This window comes from Triturus cristatus, chromosome 3_1, assembly GCF_964204655.1.
Source record: "Triturus cristatus chromosome 3_1, aTriCri1.1, whole genome shotgun sequence".
Taxonomy (NCBI): Eukaryota; Metazoa; Chordata; class Amphibia; order Caudata; family Salamandridae; genus Triturus; species Triturus cristatus.
The window spans coordinates 1,157,307,327-1,157,330,672 of NC_140583.1; the positions used below are offsets into that span (position 1 = coordinate 1,157,307,327).

The following is a 23,346-nucleotide window of genomic DNA, read 5'->3' on the forward strand; positions in this document are numbered from 1 at the left end:
GTTAACACCCATTGCCCTCCCCTTTCACGCTAAATGTAGCACAAAAGGGTGCCTTATTAAATGGCTTAGTGCTGTCTTGTAAATAAGGTGAAGCCCCTATTGCCCTCACAACATCTTGAAAAGTGATGTTGTGGTGGCGATAGGGGCTTGTAATTATGCCCCGAGGTTTCTTATTTTTCCTCTCTAAATCCTGATAGTTGTCATCTTTGACAGCTTCACAAACTCCAACTTCCACCCCTTTGCATCTTGAGCTTTGCATAGGTTACATCTGGATATAGTGTGGAGGAGTGATTGCCCAAATGCTGACATTCTTCACATCATCACATTGCAGCTCTAGCCTCAGTGAAATCTGGTCTTTAGCTTTCTTGAAATACAGACGAGTAAAGCAGCTGAAGTTATCTTTTTGTATCAATTGAGAAGGATTTGCCACAGTCAAGCAGTTGGTATTGACTGAATTCTCAACCACCAAAACCTACACGCTCTTGTTGGAGTACTTGTCCAGTGCAGCAGCTTGGGATTTGAAGATTTTTATATTTGCTTTCAGCAAGTCTTTCCTCTTCATGCCCTCTCATCGTGGCATAGAGCCACCCAAAATAGCAACATCAAGATCTTTAAAAGGCACCTCCTCTTTATCGGTTGCAACAACCTCTTTTAGCGGCAGGAAAGTAGTCTTACACTCTCCAATCACCATCATGAAGGATTTAATGCCCAAAAAATCAGGACCCCAACAGCCTGATCCTCGATTTAGCTATAGACCGTGGCAATGAGTAGGTGATCTGACTGGCAGCACCAGTCACCAAGGCAGTGGATCGCTTGAGGCATATTAGGGCAGCAGTCATGGAGCAGGCATGGATTCTACTCACTTAGTGGCTGCAACCTCCACATTAACTCAGGTTGCCTAAACTGGGATAACTCTCCAAGGGCTACATGTGCACCTCCCTGCTTGCACCGAAGACTAAAATATCACACTGGAAATATATTATGTTTGTACCCCCCTTGATCGACTGGTGCATGGCCCTCTGAAACACGGCAGCTGCTGAGGCAAGACCAAATAGCATGTGCTTGTACCCATATGGTTCATAAAGAGGACATAAAGTCATTTGTCTGTAACTCAGTATAGAGAAATGTTGTGCTAGGCTGAGAACACATCTAGCAGCTGGGGCCATGCCAATGAGCAAGACCCATTCAATGCAGCTTACACCTGAGACTGATCTCTTGCCCCCTTGAATTCTGATATTGCCTTCAAATATCCCACCAGCTCTGTAGACTTGTTTTCATGAGTTTAATGTCAGCTGTTTTTAGTGCAGACCCTTCAAACAAGCGTAGATGATTCGCCTCAATGAGGATGTAGCCCACCCCTGAATCTGCCAGCACCCAAACCTCTTTACCATCAACTTTGATAAATCTTGGTTTATCCTTTTACAACCCCCTAACCCACTTCCTCGTCCTCCTTATCAGTTATCCTACTGACACCTCCTCTTGTTTTCCTACACTTTCTTCTCATTTAGTCCTTGCATCCTTGGGCACAATGCCCCGTCAGCCTACATTACCAGCAAAACTGTTCTATGGCCTTCGAGCTCTCATTGGTAGCTAAATGCCCCTTAAGGCCATTTTTGAGACCAGAGTAACTAGCATCGGTCGAGTCACCCCCCCCCCCTTTAAGCACGCTCTTAGTGCCCACAACCCCTTGGTTTCTAATGCTGCTTCAATACTTTCAGCTGGTACTTCCTCTGTTGCCACTGGCGTCTCTTCCACCCCTCGACTAGTGCGTTCCTCACTTTGGACAATGTCTATGACACAATAAATATTAGTACAATATCGAATTACGTATAGTGTTGCAGTGAATCCTCTTAGCAGCATCGCATTCGTCATCCTTCATCAGTTGTTGGAGGCAGGATGAATGTATGGGTAATTGCCTGCCCTGCAGCCAGACCCCACTACTGTGATGCCGGCTCAGCACGCGGATGCTTCGCTCTCCTTGAAACCAGGGAGCCTGGCGTCGATTTTCTAAATGCCATTAACAAGTAATGAACATTTCCCGCCATCTCCATCAACTGGCGTGCCCCTCACTTTCTCTGAGACGTTAATAGCAAAGCTTTTAAGATCTGGTCCCGAGACCGAGGTTTGTTGATTTGTGTTTTGGAATAAACAGTTTAGTGCTTCCCTGCTTTGGGACTCCCAGGTAAACTCGAAGGGGGCCATGCGGAGGTTGCAGCGGTCTGCTCAGTCAGGCCTCTTGGCTGAGCAGTGTTTCTGCTCGTTTATCTAGGCTGGACCACTGTTTGCTCTGCACTGGCTTTGTAGAGACTGTAGATGGCAGCACGTGCTGGAGTTCAGGGACAGAGGGGCCCCTGTCCATGTGCCCGGAGTGTGGCCCCCTTCAACAGGTATTGGGACCATCATGCGACCACTATTTATTTTGAAGTGGTCTAGTTGGGTGATTTAATGTGTGGCTGTATATATGCCCTCCAATTGTGAATTGTAAGGATAGTGCACCGAGTTGGAGCACTACGACCCTATAAAGGCATATGCCACAGTCCGAGTGCATTTAGAAAGTTGCGGAATTCCACGCGAGTTGTCCTATCCATATGGGCCAGTGTGCACCAGCACATCCTCTCCTATCAGAGAGGCCGTGGGGATGGGAAACCTTGCATGGTGGAAGGATTAACGGCGTCTCTGCCTTTTCTGTCACAGAGGTGGGGATATGGGCCACGTTGCATCGCATCCTCGTGGGCAGGTGAGCACAGCCTCAAATCACAGCAGCGTATGGGCCGTCCTCATTGGCTTCTGTACCGCCGCGCATGCGGTCCTGTGCGAAAGTCACTAGTCACTTGTAAAATATATTACAAGTGGCTAGCGTTACCATTTTCTTATTACAAGTGCTTTCCAACATCATAGCGCACCTTGGCACTAAAATAATCACCACAGTCTTTCAGAGAGATTAGCATTGCCCACTCATTATAATTTACGGATGACTATTAAAAATCCTTTCAGTGTGTATTAAAGCCACTTTAACAAACCGCTTTCAGGCATGGGCGAAGTGAGCAGTTGCCCATGCCACCAACCTTCAGGGGAGCCCCCTGGTGAAGTGATGATAGAAACCGCGTCTTTGCTAATTTGACAGCTGGTCATACGTACCCTGTCTAACCTCGTGCTCTTGGGCAGTAGGGGCTATTAAATAAAAAAGAATCGCTCTCTCCTAATTCACTTCACTTCTGCTACCTTACCTGTCTCTCATTACCTCGCTCTTTTCTCCCTATCTATACACCACAGCTCTCTCTACCTCACCTACGTCTACGCTCTCGCAATACACCTCTCTCTCTCTCTCCACCTCTCAAACCCTCACTGCTTTCTCTGTCTAGCCCTACATCTCTACCTCTTTAGCCCTTCTCTCCGCCTTAACTCTCTGATCATCTCCAACTTCTCTCTTACCCTCACTCTGCTGTTCCTATCGCACCCCTTTCAAGAAGCTCCCCTCCAGCTACTTTATCTTTATTTCAAACTCATCTCTCATTACGTCACTTATCTCTGTCTCTCTATATGTCACCTTTCTCAATTTTGTACCTATGCCCTTTCTCTACCTCATCATTCTCTACTTCACCTCACTCTCTACTTCGTTCACTCTCTAACTCACATCTCTGTCACCACCTCCCCTCTGTCTACCCCACCTCTCTCTTGCTTCCTAATCTATGAATTTACCCCACCATTCATTCACTACCTCACCTCTCCATCTCCCCTCTCTATCTTTATACTTCTGTTCAGTCTACCTCATATTTCACTGCCTTACTCCTTTGTCGCTGCCTCTCCTCCTCTGCCTCTGTTTCCAAAGCTATCATTATCTTCTATCTGATCAATTTCTTCTTTCTCTTCCTCTCTTTCTCTATTTCAATCAAAACTGTCCGCCTCATCTCCTTCTTTAACCCGTCTCTCTATTTCATCTCTCTATCCTTCACTACTGTCTCTACCTTTATCTTTCCCTCACTACACTCTTTACTAGACCTGCCTTTTTATGCTTGTTCTAATGTTCTAATGTTGTCTCGCTCTTCCGCACCATTGTCTCCACCTTGCCTCTCTCTATAGGTCTAGCCCTACTCCCTGTCTGTCCACTTCTACCATTGTCTGCCTTCCCCTCCCTATAACTCTCCCTATAACGCACTTGTCTTCTACCTCACACCTTTGCACCCACCCCTTTCCCTACATTGTTTCACTGCCTCTCTGTGAAACCGTACCCGTCTCTCTATATCTCCTTCTCTAGCTACCTCTCAGTACCCTTGTAGCACACCTCACCTTTCTCTCATGATCATAAGTCATGCCCTACCTCACCTATCTCCTTATCTTATCTCGTTCTGCCTAGTCTACCTCACTTGTCTGGCTATACACCTTGCTTAACCACTATGGCCTTCTTTGGTCTCCCACCTCCTCACATTTCTCTTACCCAAATAAGTCGGAAGTATCCGTCTAGCTAAAGAATCGCACCTATAGGGAGCGGGAGGAGGGGCAACACAGGGAAAGATGGCATGGTGAAAATGATCGGTGCAGTTCTTTGATTTTTACTATTGCAGCGAAAATGCCGGTTGTGAAAAGAGTTGGTCTATTAATATTAATATTAATATTCGGCAGTTATGTTTACACAACCATGAGCTATGTGCATGTATATGTCTTCTTTTTATACTATGCACTAACCCACTAAACACCTCCCAGGTCACCCTTCCTGTGTATTTGCTACATTAGGATGAACTGTCTGGTGTGACACTGAATTCCATCAAATGTTGTTGCACGACAAATAAGTATCTAGATCCAAGCGCAAAAAGGAATAGCTTTAGCAATGGCTCTTCAAACTGTCTTTTGGTACACTTTGGCTGCGGACAGGGGGCAGCTTGATCTTTTGGCTGTTTTTGCCTGTCCACTTTTCTTTAAATGTAACATATAATAAAAGACTGTTTGTCGTCACGAGGGTTTGAATTATCTGAAAATGGATAAGAAATTCAAAGTTGTTACTTTTGGGGCCCCAAAATATGTCTTGTCCAGAGAACAGAAATGCATAATGTGGCATAATGTGAGCTCTAATTCCCTTTGTGAAGTCTGAGTTGTTTACATGTCTACAGTTTCTCGTTAAATCCCATCAATCCTCTGGATCCACTGGACAGGGCCGGCTTTAGCGCTGGTGGCGCCCGGTGCGAGAATCATTTTTTGGCGCCCCCAAACCCCATGACCACCTCCTCGGATTCTATCACCACCACGGGCATAAGTGCTCCTCATCTCTCCTATCCAAAGTTATTGCTAAACACAGAACCCCCCCCCCCCCTGAGTTTGGCGCACCCTCTACAGGTCAGCGCCCAGTGCGGCAGCACCAGTCACACTGCCCTAAAGCCGGCCCTGCCACTGGACATTCCCAGCCAACCGAACTCTGTAACAGAAACACACTCTGGACGTTTCCAGAGCGATTGGTCGCCTTTGACTGCTTATCCAACTGCACTTGTATTTTTCCTCAGAGAGGACATGCCCAGACCCAAGTGAAGAGAAAGGCAATGGTTGTCTCTTGCTTTCAAATCAGCTTGTCCATAGGAAAAGTTAACTTAGAAGATGTACAGTGCTTAGTTTGAGCTGGCGGGTTTCGGGTGCTCGGCACCAGCACATCATTGTCAACACCGGTACTTGACAGCCTGCCACATGGTGGCGATGGTTGCCTAATTTAGAGATGAGCACACAACAGTTGTTTATTAATTCAACATGCATTTAAAATGACGAATACCTATGCCCAAGCCATTCTGATAGCTTTGGAGGCCTGGAATATTCTGATTTTTTACACTTAGAGTGTGATGGTTTGTTGTTGGCACTGACTGCGCTAGTAGGCTCAATGGGCAGAGTATGCTGGCCCTGACAGCTATGTTTTTTTTACAAACTAAGCTCTGATTACATGTATCAATGATCATTTTGGGGTGCACTGTCCTATAAGGCAGACCATTCAGGTAAATCCCTTCTTCTAGCAAAACAGAAAGCATGAAATGTACCATGGGTCATGAGAGTAAATTATATCTACTACACAAAAGGAGGACTGGAGGAAATTTAAAGACCAGTAGAGGCTGATTCCCCACTCTCACGACAAAAAAACACAATAGTTGGCCCCTGGGTCTAATTAACTATCGGAGTGCGGGAATCTCCCTTTCTTAGGACGGATCCCCTCACCTACTCTTGTGTGGCATGTTTCATCAATTTGATGACGCATGCCACACACGGGTGGGTATGGGGACATTCCAGAACTCCGATAGTTAATTAGACCCAGGGACCAACTATTGTGTATTGTTGTAAATTATATCTGCCAGCTAATTAAAAGTACATTTTGTGCACCTGTCACTCACACTCCTCCCCCCCTATATTGCTGGGTTCTGTAGCCTCAACACAAGACAGGAGCATCTCTCTGCTCACTTACGCATGACACAAAAACACTTCCCCATCACAACACATACTTTGCCAACCACGCACTTCCCACAGTGTGGCATACTACTGTCCAGAAACTCAATTCGCTGCCTCACACTGAGCTATGAAGCAGCATATACATGACCCAAAACTGTGTGTACTTCAGTCAGCCAATGCATGTCTTCCTCTCACTCTTGAATACTTTTTGGTACCTATTTTTGTCTTAACTGCATTTTGGAGATTAAAGAAGATAGGTCCGGAGGCGTGGCCTGCTGCCGTGAAAGATGCCTAACACTTACTCAGCTCCGCTAGCCATCAGTGAATAACCCCCCCCCATATCAGACATCATCCTGGTTGGTCTGTATCCCTTCTGTCCCCCTGAAGTGTGGGAGAGGCCTGGAGATATAGACAAGGTGAGGAACGGTTGCTGCGGAGCTGCCTGCCTACGGCAAGCTTAAAATGGTGGCACCAAATGCCGGAGATCCTGGCTGTTGCAAGTCCTGAGACAGGGTCGGCATCACCCGGGCCTTGACTGTCTGGTGCGACGATCCTGTGCCTGCTGACCCAAGGGACTGATGGGCGGTGGAGCAAAGGTGCCCCTGCTGACTCTGGCGTGGAGTGTGGCTGGTGCCGGTGCCTGGGCAGCGGAAGGCTGAGAGACCGTGGCATGAAGTTGGTGCTGCCACGCTGGAGAGCGTGGGCCCCGGGCCTGCCTGGGGGACCTGGGGCCTCACCGACTTATCAGGGAGTGGAGTTGAGCCACATGGCTGAGGGCACAAGATGGAGGCCGGGCTCAGCTCCCTCGAACTGGGGAAGACTGGCTTGGACTGGGCAGAGGGAGCTTCCAACAGTGATGTCCTGCGTGGGTAGGATGCTGACCTGGTCAGAGCGGTGGGAGAGAGCGAGGACTATAGGCCCAGCTGGTTTTTAATGCATCTGATCAGGCGCGTGAGACGAGGACTGGGCCCCCCTGCTTTCATCTGTACTGGGGGTCCTTTCCACTCCCTCTGTGGCTGTGAAGAGGTGTCCAGGTGATGTCCGACTCATTGGGGAAATACTGGGACTCCAGGGAGGAGCACAATCAGCCTAACTTGATCTCCGTGACCTGAGGGGCAAGTGAAGGGCCCTGAACGGGGTAGACAGCCTCTCTCCGAAATGATGATGTGCCACTGTTGAGTGGTACCTTGAGTACTCTGGGCCCCCGCGAGGTAGTCTGAACATTGACTCCGGCTAGAGACGTGATGGGCAGAGAATCTGAGATCGGGTGTAGTGGGTCCTGGCCTGGAGGCTGGGGGTCCGCTCTCGAAGCTCTGTTTCATGAGCATGACAGCCATGGGATGGAATGTGGGCTCTTACTCTGGGCAATCAAACTAAATTGATAATTACACAGTTTTCTAGGGGCCACGGAGGAGACAGGGGGTGCCGCCCGGGACCCAGCGGCACTTGGCAATGCGGTCTAGGCGCCGGAGCATTCTCTCTGAGACATTATGAAAGCCAGAGGAAACCCCAGGAGCACGTGTGAGCCCAAAAGTGACACAGTAACAGAGGAGGTAAACCTCCTCCAAGCAGACCTCCGCAACATGGCAGAAAAAGTAGCATCGGCTTACACACATATTGGAAGCCTCCAGTCGAAAACTAAGCACCTCGAGGAGCAAGTGACCTAGCTAACAAAGCTACAAGCATAATCAATGGTTCGTCTGGAATATCAGGAGGGTAGGGCGAGGCACAAAAATATCCATGTGGTGGGGGTCCCCGATCAAGCAGAGGGACAATCCACAAATCTCTTTCTGGAGGACCTAATCCTCAACACCCTTCACCCCAAAAGGCCCTCCAAGCTTTTCTCCATTGAAGGAGCACATCGGGCATTGGGGCCGCCTCCATGCCCGCCCCCAGTGCATGATAGTGGCTCGTATATTCAACTATAGGGACCGTGATGCAATCCTGCAGGCAGACCAGTCTCATGGAGACATGAAGTTTGAGAATGCCGTTATTAGATTTTTTCCGTACTTTACCCTCCAGGTGCAGACCCAACGGTGCACCTATGACTCAGTTAAAAAAGCCCTCAGGCAAAAGAACATGAGATACACGGTGATGTATCCAGCTATACTTTGGGTGCTGGCAGAGGGACAGTCATTACTTTTCCTTACTACGGAGGAGGCCTGGTACTGCTGGACGGTTAGAGCAGAGTGGGGCATGCAAAAGGTGGAAAGAGAAGGTCCACCCAGGGGATTGGCCCGATCTGCGGAACCTGGGGTCCTCGTTCAACCCGTCGTGACCAGGTTCTTCACCTGGCTCAAATGAGTATTAATGGGACTCTCTATGTAAAAATATGATGTTTTTGCATGATGATGGGGGCGTTTAGGGAAGGGCCACTATGGGTCCATAGACATGGGTTCACGTACTGTGGGTCTGATTTTGCCTCTCTACTTTGGGGTGGAAAAACATATTAGATATCCACGAGAACTCCGAACCCAGCCAATTTCCAGCTCAAAGGGGTGATTTAATTGCAATTGTACACTATCCAATTACTACACGGTTGCATTGGCAGTGCCCTCCAATTGCATTATGCTCAAGTTCGGGTGACAGGAACTCTGCAGGTTGGGGAAGTGGGAGGTTTGCTACTCACTATGCAGGGACGCAGGGAGGAGGGTGTTCTTGGGTATGTCTGATTTTGTTGTGGCTTTGAACTGTTTTGCTCATCATAGCTATAACCTTACTGTGGCAGCTGCTGTGACATTGCCAACGGATGGAGGCGGGTAGGAGGCCTGACAGCAAGAATATGTTTGAGATGGGTGTGCGGAATCATCACATACAAGTATGAACTTGGAATATCATTGGTCTGGGTGTCAAAATTAAACACACCCTAGTCCTACAGCATCTTAAGTGGCATTCCCCTGACGTTGTCCTACTCCAAGAGACACATTTCAAGGGTAATCACTATAGGGCTCTGGACCGCTTCGGTTACAGACTCCTGGCTCATGCAGGATACTCCGTGGGCTCCCGTGGTGTAGGCATCTTGATTAAAAATTCCCTTCCTTTTTAGTGACTAAGACACGGTGGGATCCTCAAGAGTGCTATATGGTTCTGATGGGCAACTGGGAGGGCTGAACCTTGAACTTGTGCTCCATGTATATACTTCCCAAACTGAACACTAACACTATTGTCCTTCCAAAACTGGGTGCCCTCCTCCTGGAGCTGCCGACTGGGATTCTATTGTGGGGGGACAAAAGAATGCAGTTATAGATCAGAGTCTCAACAGAATGGAGGAGGAAGGGAGACGCCCAGATGGGGCCGCCCTCACGGTCTTTGTGTCTGCAATGGGGGTGTGGACATATGAAGGGCACATAACTCATACCAAAAGCAGTACACATTTTACTCCACTCTCCACGGCTTCTTCTCGTGCCTCGAATACCTCTTTACTCACCACACTCAATTGGGAATCTTTGAGGGTGCTAGACATTACACACAAGGTATCTCAGACCACTCCCCCACGGGAGTCATGGTTAAAGGCCCGACTGTTGACTACGCTTCCTTCCTTAAGCTTGACCCCTGGTACTTGCAGAATTATGAAATAAAGGATAAACTATGTGCAGGGGCCTCCCCCTGTACCCTCTGTGAAGCTTTTAAAGCTGTGATCTGTGGACAAGCTCGATCTTTGATCGGGGGGAAAAGAAGTGAAGCAGCGATAGAGTGCAAGAACATTTAACAAGATATTCTCGCCCTTGAGGCAGAGGTGATAGGGGAAGTGGGGACAGATACAAAGCATAGGCTGTTACTACACCAACATGACCTGCGAGCCCTGGTGGAGAATGCTGCTAGATCCCAGGCTTTTACCACACAGCACCGATTATACAATATTGGGGACAAGGCATCCAAATTATTGGCCTGGCTCAGCGGGAGGGACCGGGACAGGGCGTGGATGGGAGGAGTTATTGATAAGAAGGGTATCCTTAAAACAGCGAACTTAGATATAGCAGATGTATTCGCATTCTATTATGACGATCTATGTTCTCCGTTTAGTACTAGAAAAAGGACTGACTGCGAGGTGTTCCTACAGGACCTTTCGCTACAAACCCCTCCTGAGTGGGTGGCGGAGGCCTTGGAGGCAGAGCCTACAGTAGAGAAAATAGGGTTGGCCTAAAGATCCCTGCAATCCGCCAAAGCGGTGGGGCCTAATGGACTCCCTGTGGAGCTTTTTAAAGGCATGTCCAGCAAAATAGCCCCACCGATGCCGAGATGTTTGGGGCAGCTAATGAGACTGCCCGTCTGCCTGAGGACCTACGCACTGCCACAATTGTGGTGATCCGCAAAAGGGACAAACCCCCAGAAGACTGTAGCTCCTTTAGGCGAATTTTCCTTCTCAACGTCGAAGCAAAAGTTCTGGTCAAGATATTAGCGCTTCGTCTCACCCCCCTTCTGTCCTCGGTCATCCACGTGTATAAGTTTGGCTTTATGCCACGCAAAAGTACTCGACTCAACCTTCATAGGCTATATGGTGTTCTGCACCTGACAGGTGGGCCAAAATCCCCCCAATCAGCATTGATGGCCCTGTATGCCACAATGGCATTTAACAGTGTAGAATGGCCATATCAGTCTGCTACTCTGTCCAGATTGGGATTCGGCCCAAAGTTTTGCAGGTGGATTAAGTTGCTCAACCAGGTCCCTAGGCCCAGGGTTAGCGTGAACAGGGTGTTGTCAAGGCCCTTCCCATTAGGATGGGGCACTCGGAAGGGATGCCCTCTGTCGCCCCTGATATTCGCCCTGGCGCTGGAACCACTGGCGTGCTGAATCCAGGGGGACCCACTAATGTAGGGAATTCCATCGTCGGGCTGTTGGGAGGAACAGACCTCCCTTTAAGCCAATGATATTCTATTATACATCTCTAGGCCATATCCCTCTATAGCTACATAGCTAGAATTCTTCACATCTTCAAACTCTTTGGCAGCTATTCCGGCTACTGAATAAACTGGGCTAAGTCGGTGGTGTTTCCCTTGTCAGGTCTTCCTCTGAGACTCCAGACGAATTGTGAAGCCCCGATTTGAGAAGTGGGCTTTAAATATCTTGGGACCCGGACCAGCAGCTTAGGCGCAACCTGGCCCTGCAGCTAGACTGGCTTTGGACAGATGTGGTGCTTTGGTACACCCTCCTCTTGTGCCTGATGGGTAGAGTAGCCCTGTATAAAATGATGTTGTTACCATGCTTCTTATATGTCCTACAGAATACACCCTACACCAGGTTTTAACACATTGAATAAGAGCTCTGGATGCTGCTGTGGCAATGTGGCATGCTGGGTATTGCTTTGCACAAACTGCAGAGGGGGGTATATGGCGGAGGCTTGGTGATCCCAGAGGTTAGAAATATTATTGGGCCTCACAGCTGTTTGCGATTAATGACTGGGTTTACTCAAGCTGTGAGAAACCGGACCATAGAGTTGACAAAGACTCAATTCCGTTAAGTAATTATGAAACTATCCTCTATAACCATCGGTCGGAGAACTGGCCTCCCAGTTGTTGAATGCTGATCTGGGACGGAGACGTATCTGGGATTGCGTGGCAAACTGACGGCCATGACCCCCCTTTGGTGTAGTGATTGTTTGGCAAAGGTATCCAGCATGCAGTGGGTCTCACACTAGGCAATGATAGGAATTGAACATCTGGGAGATGTATGAAGGGATGAAGTTTTTATTACCCTAGACACATTGAGGGGAGAGTATGATGCAGCTACTACCCAAACACTCCAGTGCGACCAACTGGTGCATGCTCTCCGGGCGCATATGTGGGAGGGGATGACATTACCAGATTCCTCCCCCTTCGAGGACCGTTTGCTTCCTGACCCTATTCCACATAAGGGAGTATCAGTGATTTACCAAAAGTTGTTAAACAATCCTCTGGAACCCCTGGTTCCCTTGAGGAGGGCCTGGAATTACGAATTGGGGGTCTTGGAGGATGAGGATTGGGTGGAGATCTAGACAAGCGATTAGAGTCAGATTTCGGCTGATAAAGCTTAGAATCCTACATAGGGCGTACTACCCCCTTATCTGGCTGTATACCATGGGGTCAATAGATACGCCGCAGTGTGTGAGGGGATGTGGACAAGAAGGCTCCTCCTATCATATTCTGTGGAAATGTCCGATTATCCAGGGGTTTTGGCCGGGGGTGACTGCTGTGATGGCAGGGGCCCTCTCGGTTGCAGTGCCGATGGATGTGAGGTGGCTGCTCTTGCTGATCCGGGGGGAGGAAGTCTGGCCCAGACATAACAGGCTGTGGTTGGCGCTGGTGGTGGGGGACGGCTAAACGCAACATTGCGAGGCGGTGGAGGGCTCCGCTCTCTCCATCACTTGAGGAGTGGGAGAGGAATTTAGAGTGGTGTCAGAGGGCAGAAGAGATGATCTATCACAGCAGAAGTTACCCTAACAAGTGGGAGAAGGTGTGGGGTCGGTGGCGAAAATACAGGGGTGTGCATTAAAAGACACTATCTTGGTCGGGGTGCCAGAATTGGGCTCTCCCCTCACGGAAGGGACTAGGAACTGTGATACTGCCACATGCTGAAGTTTCTAATTCTATTGGTTTGTAAAGATCCACTGTACCGTGGGAGCGCGGCAAGGTAAACTCCAGATGTATTGGTCACATCGCTTCATATTTCTGTGCCTACTTTGTATTTTCAGACTCTGTATTGAATGATGAGCATGTTTAATAAAAAGATCTTTAAAAAAAAAAGGGAAAAAGAAGGGGCGTGAAGCTAAGTGTGAAGTCTGTACCTCTTTACTGAGTAATGGCTCACATCGTCTCAAAGAATGAAGTGGGGGTGAGTCTTTCTTTTGTCAATCTCATGGACTGTCCATGGGTCTAATACTGGAGTGTATGTCAAGCAATTAGTGCAGATTCTTTACGTAATCTGAATAGCCCAATCATCCTTCTGTCTAAGCTTCATACTCAAAGACCAGCAGCTGAATTTTAGCTCTGCGAAAATCTGTAATGGATTATGTGTTAGAAAGTCTCACCATTTACTCAGATTAAATGCAGAGTGCGGGCTCGACAACGAGCAGCCACACAACCCTTGTTCGGAATATGTACACACTTGGGGAATACAAGTCACTCATTTGCTTCAGATGGAAACTCTGTCTGGCCAACGAACGAATTATGCTGCAAAAAAGTAGGTTTGACTCTTGGAACCATAACTGGACTACTTTCTGGAAGCAGCCAGCGTTTGGCTGGTGACCAGGGGAAAAGACCAAAGACCTTCCAGGCAGCAGCTGCTCTTTGTGGCACTGAATGCATCCCAAAGAGCACTCGAATGTGACCGCTAGAGAACAACTGAGACCCCGGTTTAGTTATGGGTGGAACACAAAATCATCTGAAAAGTAATGGCAATGTACTTGTGTCCGCAGATGTACATTTCTTCGGGGGGGAGGGGGGGGGGGTTCTGCTGGTGGAGGTAGCTCTGCTCTGCGGGAGCATGGCAACAGTAACACCTCCACGAAGAGAGCGTTAATAAGCAGGTACCAATCTTGGCAAGCAAAGCACGTGCTCAGCACCATGGACAGCAATGCTGCATCTGCCCCCAGTCATAAATCGCCAGCACCGGCATATTGATAAGGGCGCTCAGCTAATGGCTGCTGTTGAGATCAACGTTCAGCCTCTTATCACACTATTGATTACTGGCAGGACCACTCCTTTAATCGTTTTGATGTCAAGAAAAAGAGCACTAGTGAGCTGGGCACTAGTACCCATAAGGTTTTGAGCACTGCACTACGAGGCTCCAGGAGTAGAATGGGCTTGCACAAAAAAGCCATATTAATATATATATGAGGGAGAATTTCAGGCAGGGAAATGAATTTATGCTCAGTCCCCAAGATAAAGACAGGAGCTAATCTCTGCCAGACGACTAGTGAATATGTGTACGAGAAGATTGCTTAAAAACAAGGCACTTTTATTGTAAAGCTTGACACTACATGCTGTTGAATTCAAGTGCACTGTAACCACCAGATGGAACAGAAACTTTGCCCGGATCATTTGGCTATCAGGCTTAGGATTTGGATCAGAAAAGGGAGATTTCCAGACGCACCAGAGAACTCGAAAGGGTGGAAGAGCGCGGCCAAAGTTATTTGAGACTCACCATATCACCTAACATGCAAGTGATTCCGCCCTCTTTCCCTGAAGGCCAACCTGCTGTATTTATGAACTCTCACTTTTCGCGATACCATTTGGAGGCCACTGAAGAGCTTGAGCCCGTGCCCAATGGTCGATCATTGCCCTTTGGCAAGTAGCTCTACACTAATGATTGGAGCTTGTGCACTTCCCGCTTTTGCTTCCTGGATGGAAAATCCCGGAGTGAGGCTGAACCATCATCCTTGACAGACTCTTCCTTTTTTATTGTGTGTGTTGCCAATTCATGGGTATTATGTGCAATATATTGAATAGGTACAGTTTGCTGTCTGCAATGGTCCGTCAAGGGTCATTATTCCTCATTTCGGACAAAACCTGGCGGCATTTCTCTGGAAATGCTCCTCTAGGGAATGAAAGTCTTGCAGCCTACCTCTCATGCTTTGACAGCATATTTCCTTTACTTTCCGCGTAGTCTCAGGAGAACTGATGTAATTGTTCTTTCCATTAGGACCTAAACAAAGGCCGAGATTCACTTAAATAGCTCTAGGCAGAATACCGTATGCATGAAAGGCACTGGGGCTCTGCAACGCAAGCAATCCTAAACCTGAAAAGTAAACCTGTTGCCGGTGGCGGCTGGTAAACTTTGAATGTGGTAGAGCGTTAATAGCTGTCCCATTCTCCACTAATGACATTTTGAACAAAACACTGCAAAAGTGTGCATTTTACACTATAATTTTCAAATACCTTTTGTAAAAATGAAGTGGTTTTAGAGCAGGTCTATAAGGACACTTGCTGGGTCAAAAGTCCCCGGTAAGGAGGAGTGTCCACTTGCCATCTTCTCCTTTTATCTTTATGGCAGACTCGGTGTGCAGGAGACCCACAGCATGAATCCCCTGACTCGGGCACTACCTGATATGGCGCGTTGCCCATCAACAGCGAGCTGGGTGGCATTGGGGTGTTTCTTTCCACTCAAAGAGGTTCTCCTTTTAGCTTAAGTGTCTACCGTCCCAATAACCAGGCCGTGATACTGCTAGCGGTTGGTGGCCACGGATTATAGTAGTTGAACTCCCATGTAGAGCTGCCTACTGGCTCCTTCTGGTAAATCCATGTTGTATGTCATGACTGGGTCCCCTCCTTCCCGCACATTGTATGTGGAGGGTGCCTGTGTGTTGTAGGGTAACAGGTGAGGTGTGGTACCCATATTGGTGCTTCCCGTGGGTATGTGGCCCCTACATACTGTTACTGATAACCAGAGCTTAATGTGTCCTCTCTTCGCATGTCCCTCGTGCTGCTCCTTCTATTTGGCTCCCACTGGATTTCATTGGGAAGCCCAGTGCCATGTTTGGCTCTGAATCATCATTCAGAAAAGAGACTTTTTGTTAGAAGTAACTAAAACTGAGCCACTTCTGCAGGTTAAGGTAACAACTGAGCAGAGAGCAACATTTGAACAATAACTGTACGCCGGAAGCACGAGCTGCGGAACACATTGTGTGGGACCCCTCTGCCCTGACCACCGTGCTTTGCAACATTTTTTCAGGTAACTGCTGAGAGTATGGAAATCCTATGCCTCCCCCCTGCAGCCACTTTACCTCCCTACTTCCAACCTTGGATGAATGACTGGATGGGCTGTCTCGTGTACTCACATCTGCAACGCCTATCTTCCCTTGGAGCCTGGCTGCATCTCCTACCATTCCTGTGACATACAATTGTGAGACTGTAGCCAGGCTACACATTCCCCTTGTGTGAGCCCTGCAATGGACAACAATGGTTGTCAGGTATTAAACTGTTATAACTCAAGGTACTGGACTGGGTAATTGCGGATTATCCCATTGAATATACACATTGTTGATACACATACATCTTGAACTCAGTTACCTATAGAGGACAGAGACATGCAGTCAGATGACACAGACAGTTAATGCCATAAACCTAATTAATGAAACACTAGACACACTTCCACATGACCTGTATTTCTTCTATATAGGCCTACTATGGCTTTATGGGCTAACCAATGCTGAAATCAATAAATCATCAACATATACATACTGTTGTTTATTTTTTATTAGATTATAAAAACGTATTCATACTCCTTTGCATAGATAATTTCTTTTTACATTCAATGATACAAAAGTACATAATAAAAATACATTTAAACCACACATGCATCAAAGGTGCTGTCATCCAATATTTCCACATAGTAACACATCGAAGATCATATGTAGCCAAAACAAATGTAGGAAATCATGTAACTGTTATTACAAAAGAATATACCCCCATCAAAAAACACACCAAACCATTCTCACCTCATTCCCACCAACACTCGGTCATACATAGACTTCCTAACCGGTCACAGACGGTGTTAGTTTCAACGGTGCCAATGTATTGCCTTTTCGGACTCTCCACCAATTTGTAATATTTATTTTTACAGCCGATCATGACATTAAAAATAAAACAATGTCTGCAGCAAGCTCAGATCCATGCAGTCTCCCATACCGTACAAAGCATTGCATGCGTGTCTGGCCAAGTTCAAAACTGCCTTCATTTGCAAACATGGGACACTTTATTAGGTATCTAATTCACTAGGGGGGGGGGGGGGGCACTTTTATTGTTGTATCCTGTCCTATTTCCTGGTCCAGTTCAACCCTTACACAATGCATCGAATCTGCAATCCCCAGAAACTCCGGGCCTGATTCACAAAGATAACGTCACACATTAGTGTAAGTTTTTTCTTTTTCAGTTTTCACAAACCTGCATTTTAACAGTAAGTTTATGAGTATGGAGACTCGCACTGCGCACATAAAACGATAGGCCCGGCCTAGCTTTTTATGTGCTGAGTTTTCCCACAACTGCGGAATCGCCCTATTCGTAAACTTACTATAAAAACTCCGTGTTGTAAATACTGAAAAAGCTCAAACTTACATAAACAGGTACGATTTACCTTTGTGGATCAGGCCATCTCTGTCTACCCCAGCGGTCACGGAAAAGATGCAGAGGCCATTACCGGGCTCTCGATTCATATCTGGGGAATTTAAGGTTGTAAAAGTAATTAACCAGGGCCAACCCTGGAGTTGCCCCGGAGACGCACAGTGCCAGCGGAGGGTACAGGCCCCCCTGTGGCCCTTCATTGCCTCAACCATGTTTTTCTCTGTTTGCTCGCATGTTGTGCTCCGAGAATGATGTCACTCTCTGAACAGAGGGGTCCTTCAGATCAGACTGCGACCCCAGCTGCCAGCTCTTAACAACGGGCCCTTTTCTTTTCCAGGGTTTGGGACGCTCTGACGGACAATTACATCCCATCGCTGGCCGAGGACTGGAGGGACCCGAGCATGGAGTCGCTGAATGGGAACGAGTCGGACTCAGAGGTATTTGTGACGAAATGTCAAGCAGGGCGTTGTCTGTGTCCCTTAAGAGAAAAAGCACAATACATGAGACGAATCTACTTCATTTAGGCTACCTTATTTCAGTGGATTCGAATGTTTCGTGTATAAAAAGAGCTCAGTCGGTGCTATTCAGGGCCACTGGAATTATGTGTCAAGGGAGGGCCAGGTTATGCAGCAGAGTCGACTAAATTAAACGGTAAGAAAAGGCAGATTGTGCAGCATATTTTCAAGCAGTATTCATTCACTAGTATGTAATTTGTGCACGTTAATAAAGATTTCAACTAATTAATATCGATTTAATACCTAAATACAAACAGCAACTGCACATCAAAAGGCCTACACCAGCATGGCAACACGTGTGGTAGCATTTTTAGTAACCTTTGACCTGTTTGAGCTAGATGCAAATTTTTTGTTTGTGAAAATCTACAAATTATGCAGAAAATGAATTGTGTGGAAAGTGTGGCAAATCAATAATTAGGTGGAAAAAGCTGCCGCTGCAGAATTGTATATCTTTGAGGCCTGACGCAAAATATCCAAATTCTCTGCCACATTGTACGAGATAGGTCTGAAGGGCCCACTACTTACTCCTCAATTATAGCTGCTTTTTTACTACTAAACCAAAGGTAAGCGAACCATTTTCTTTGATTGCTGTATGGCACAGGGCAGTCCTTCTACAATACTGCACGTCAGTATTCAGAGCTCTGGGTGCGAGGTGGGATTTGTGGATTGGGGAATACAGGTCAGTTCTGTCCTGGTCTCCAGTGGAAGTTGTTTTGGGATTTGATGTATGTTCCTGCCCTTGGCCAGAGGGCCTTTTGTATTCCTTTCGCCCTTTCCCTCTATTTCTGAAGGTTTTGTCAAAGATCAAGAGGGAAGGGACTTTCGTGAGTCTGATTGTGGAGGCGTGGCCCCAATCTCCTTGCTTCCCTTCATTTGAGGGTCTATATGAAGGTCCAGAAATGCTGCTCCTCTCTCTTCTCCAGGCTCCAATACTGCCATCAGAGGCTCTGTTTGTCAGCCTGGCGGTTGAAAGGTCAGGGTACCTGAATAACGATTTGCCTTGGGCTTGGGCAATTGCAGTACATGCATTTTTATCTCCAACTCAAGTCATTGGGCATCTTTAAAGTGGTGGTTGGGGCTAAGGCGGTGCACCACAAGTTTGGTGACGAGTCTGACAATTTGTAAGTCCTGAAGGCTGGATTCAAATTTGTTTGGTCGCAGGGAATCCTGAGGTGGAGTTTAGGACTTCGAGCATTATACTCTGCAATTATACTCTCTGTCCTGCTCTCCAAGAAGGGTCCTGCTTCCCAGCTGGGATGTTGTGGATGTTGGAGGCTCTGCAGAAGGTACTATTTGAGCCTTCGGTGTTTGTGGGATTCAAGTTCCTGACTGCAGTTTTTTTGTGGTGACAATCGCTTTGGTCCATAGCTTGGAGGAATTAGGGTATTTGTCTTGCAAACCTCCTTTCCTTAAGGTGTTCCCTGATAGGCCGCTTCCGAGGCTGTGTCAATTTTTTATCCTCAGAGACGCATCTCCCTTTTCCTTTGAACTGGAGAGTGTTCTGGCTGTGTTCAATCCCAGACCCTTCTTCTAAAAAGGCCCTGCTGCACATTGGAGAGGTTGGCTTCCTTCCCACATTCTAATTCCCCCTTTTGCTGAATTTTAGTATGGCAAGGAAAAGGTTTCAAGCTCCCACGCCTACTTTGAGTCAGTCATCGCTTCTACATATCAAGGCCAAGATAAGATTCCTTGTACTGCTGAGGTCAAGGGGCATTCTACGAGGGGCATGTATGCTTTGTAGTGAAGTGTCTCTGTCATGGAGATTAGGAGAGCTGCTGCATGAGTGGTTCCCTCTAATGTTGTCAGGCACTATGACCTCCAATGCAAGAAGAAGGGGTCTATTGACTATGGTTTGAAGTTTCTCTGCTGTGCTTTGATTTGTGTGACAGTGTTTCTGTAATACATGTTCTGCAAGGGTGCTGCTGCCTCAGTGTGCTGTTTGTGTTCTATAAATGGATACCCATCTCAGGCATTAGGTTCGATAACCTGATTGCTATGATGACTGGAATGGGAAAGTAAAAAAGGCGGTAATAATTGAATTACTTACGGTTAATTACATTTTCTGAGCCCATTCCTCAAAGTTCCAAGTGATTATGCTGTTATAGGGTCGCTGAGCTGGTCCGACCTTGGGGCCAGTGTATGATTTCTTCTGGGTAGATGTTCCTTAGATAGGCCTATTGGCCGCTGTGTTGTGGAAGGAACCCGTTTGTTTTCGATAGCAGCATATGGCAAGTGAACACCTGTCTGTGGAGGCGGAATCCACTCATGTCTGTAATGACCGAAACCAGGACGTGGACCAGGAGGTAATGTCTTTATAAGTGGGCCTGACATGTCTTTTAAATCACTGGAACTCGGGTTTTCAATGACAAATTTGGGCCAAGAATCATGAGAATTGCCAGACTGTTTGACGAACAAATTTGAAAATACTCCCATGTAAATATCAGTTGGGAATCCCCAAGACAATCCTTTCTCAAACATGCATCACTTTGCTCAGATTTGCAATAGATCTGCGATCCAGTATCTAGTTCCATCATGCAGCATCCATGGCACTCAAATGTGAATTTATCCAGAAACAGAGTTGTAGTACTTGTCTCAGCACTGCCATCCAGATATCACACGTTTTAGAGACTTGAGGCCATATGTACTAATATATGTTCGCAAAATACTGTTCACAATTATTTGAGACCAATCATTTTGCAACCAGTAAAGATTTTCACAAACCACCCTATGTACGTTTAGGCTGGGTTTTTCAGACCTCATGCATAGTAAGGAGGTAGGTCGCAAACTCTGACTCACTACAATTCGTTACCATCACAGGGATGGTGGCCTGCTGGGTTCAGCATACCACCACGCCTGTGATTGCTTTTAAATAAAGCAATCATATATTTAAATGTAGCTTGTTTACCATAAAGAAAAACGGAATGTGTTAAAAAATATATATATGTTTCACACTCTTTTTTTTTTTTAGGAATAACCAGTGGTCACATGGCCACTGCTTACTCATAAAAAATATTTTTTTCTGCATTCATAAAGAAGAAGAGTCCCTTGGGGTTCCCTTCCTATTTGCAAATTGGTTACCACTACCTTTGTGTAGTAAGTCAAATATTAATGTTATGCAACTGTATTTTGGATACAGAACATCAATACATACCGTAAGGAATCGGTATTTGGAAGGGACACCCTAAACACTGCCCTTCAAAATACCAATTTTGTATGATTTCGTAAACCCATTTACCAGCTCGAAAAACCTTTTCTGAATCTTTAAACGGGCATAGTGCATTTGAAAAATGGTTTTAACATTCGCAAACCCTCTAATTTACCAAATCAGAGGATTTGCGAGCACATAAACTCTGTTTATCTGGCCTTTGTCACAGTATAGATACAAAAGCCCGAGGGTGCTGTCTTTAGACAAATATAAGAAGTGCTAATCCCAAATGCATTGCATCACTTTAGAGTTATAATACTGCATGCACCAAAGATGATGCATTTGTCATGTTGACCTCTTGTGTCTAATTGAGGAGCTTTGCTCACTAAGTAGACAGGCTCAAAACAAGATAATGATCAGGAAATGTGTGGCTCAACCAATCTGCAGCCATGTTACATTCAAAAGCAGTAAAGGGATCTCTAAAAAGGGTCAGTTGAGGCAGAGGGCACTGTGACCCAAGCAGAACTTAATTAGTAAAAGAATAAGTGCTGGTACACAAATGTTTGCTCAAAAGCCTGCTCCTGGAGCTGTCTCATATCAGGGGTGCCAAATATCAGGGCTGCATAGCCTGGATTCTACCTCATGGGCTGAGGCGCAACGCAAAATCATGGGGCCTCGCTGCAGAATGTAAGGCAGGCCCGTTAGTCTCCCATATCTCACAGATATTCATTACCATTGACCTGAATAGGTGCCCCCTGAAGGGGTGGGGGACTCCCTGCGCTGCAAGGGCTGCAAGAGATTGCGTACGCCCCTGCTCATGCCTCAGTTATCCATCATCAGACAACCCCTTCCCTTTTATTCCTCTCTATCATGTTCTTATTCATACGTGATTTCTTTCTTTGTCACTTTTTCCCTTTTTCTCTGTCTCCTGCATTCTTCCAATCTCTGAGTGAAAGACAGAGGAGGAATAAAGAGGGTGTGTCCCAAAAATTAATGCCAGTGGGTCTCAACTGCAACCACCAGCACAAATAAAGCACTGGGTCCAAGAGTAAGGCTGCAAAGACACCCACTCACATCTGCTATAATCTGAACATGACTCTCTTAACTGCCTGATTGAGCTAAAGAATAGTTATATGGACTACTCATTACGTCCGGCTTGAACGAATGACTAGTCCAGGTTGTCGCCAGAACGTCTGGCTCGATAGCACATTTATAGCCAAACCTTATGTGAGCAACAGAAGAAGAGCTTGATAAAGCTCTACTGGGGAGGGGAGTTGGCTCCTCCTACTTGTTGATTACCTTAACTACAGTATTTGTTTTGGCGGAAGTTGTGCGCTTCCATTGAAAATGAGTGCATTTATGACATTCTAGGCCAGATGTACGACCATTCCATTTTTTGAGTCACAAATTTGGTTTGTGACTAGCAATTTGCGACTCACAAAATGGAATGTAGAACAGTGTCTCAAACACTGTTTGCGAATCCTAATGGTGTCGCAAATGACCTGCCTCATCAATATTTAGGAGGCAGCTGGCAATTTGCGACCCATTGGGAATGGCCAGCACTCGCAGGGATGGTGGCCTGCTGGGGTGAGCAGACCACCATGTCTGTGACAGCTTTTTCAATAAAGCGATTTTTTTAAAAAATGCAGCCCGTTTTTCTTAAAGGAAAACGGGATGCATTTAAAAAAGAAAAATGAAACTATTCTGTTTAATTTTTTAAGAGTAGGCAGGGGTCCGTGGGACCACTGACGGCTGATCTCTTAAAAAATATTTTCGCATCTGTTTACAAAGGGAAAGGGGTCCCCTGGGTACACCTTCCTATTTGCGATTGGCTTACCACCTACTTGAAGTAGGTGGTAAACTGCAAGTGATTTGCGACCGCATTTACGGTTACAAAACAATTGTACATGCAAGTGCGACTCGCTATTAGGAAGGGACGCCCTTGGTACGCCGCTTCCTAAAAGCAACTTGCAAACCCTATTTTGCGACTCAGTAGTTGGTTACCGACCCGCAAAATAGGGTTTGTACATACCGCCACACTTTTTAGAGGTCACAAAAGGGGCGATTTCCCATTTGCGACCACTAAAAAGGGCTGTACATCTGATCCTCTATGCCTTGTTGGAAAGCTTATGCTCAGTATGGTAGGCCCGAATTAGGTATGCTACAAGACAATTTTGCCATTGGTCAGATGCTATAGTTTTGCCCTGTTATTAATATGCCACGTTACAACAAAGGCAGG

The 23,346-nt window shown here is 46.7% G+C and overlaps 1 protein-coding gene across 4 annotated transcripts in view; it reads left to right on the forward strand.

Annotated features, from left to right (window-relative positions):
* Nucleotides 1-23,346, forward strand: part of FEZ1 (fasciculation and elongation protein zeta 1) — a 493,775-nt gene that overhangs the window by 86,073 nt on the left and 384,356 nt on the right. For all 4 annotated transcript variants that reach the window (XM_085646026.1, XM_085646027.1, XM_085646028.1 and 1 more), the window contains exon 3: nucleotides 17,785-17,884. In XM_085646026.1, the coding sequence (XP_085502152.1) occupies nucleotides 17,785-17,884 (100 nt within the window). The remainder of the gene's footprint in view (nucleotides 1-17,784; nucleotides 17,885-23,346) is intronic.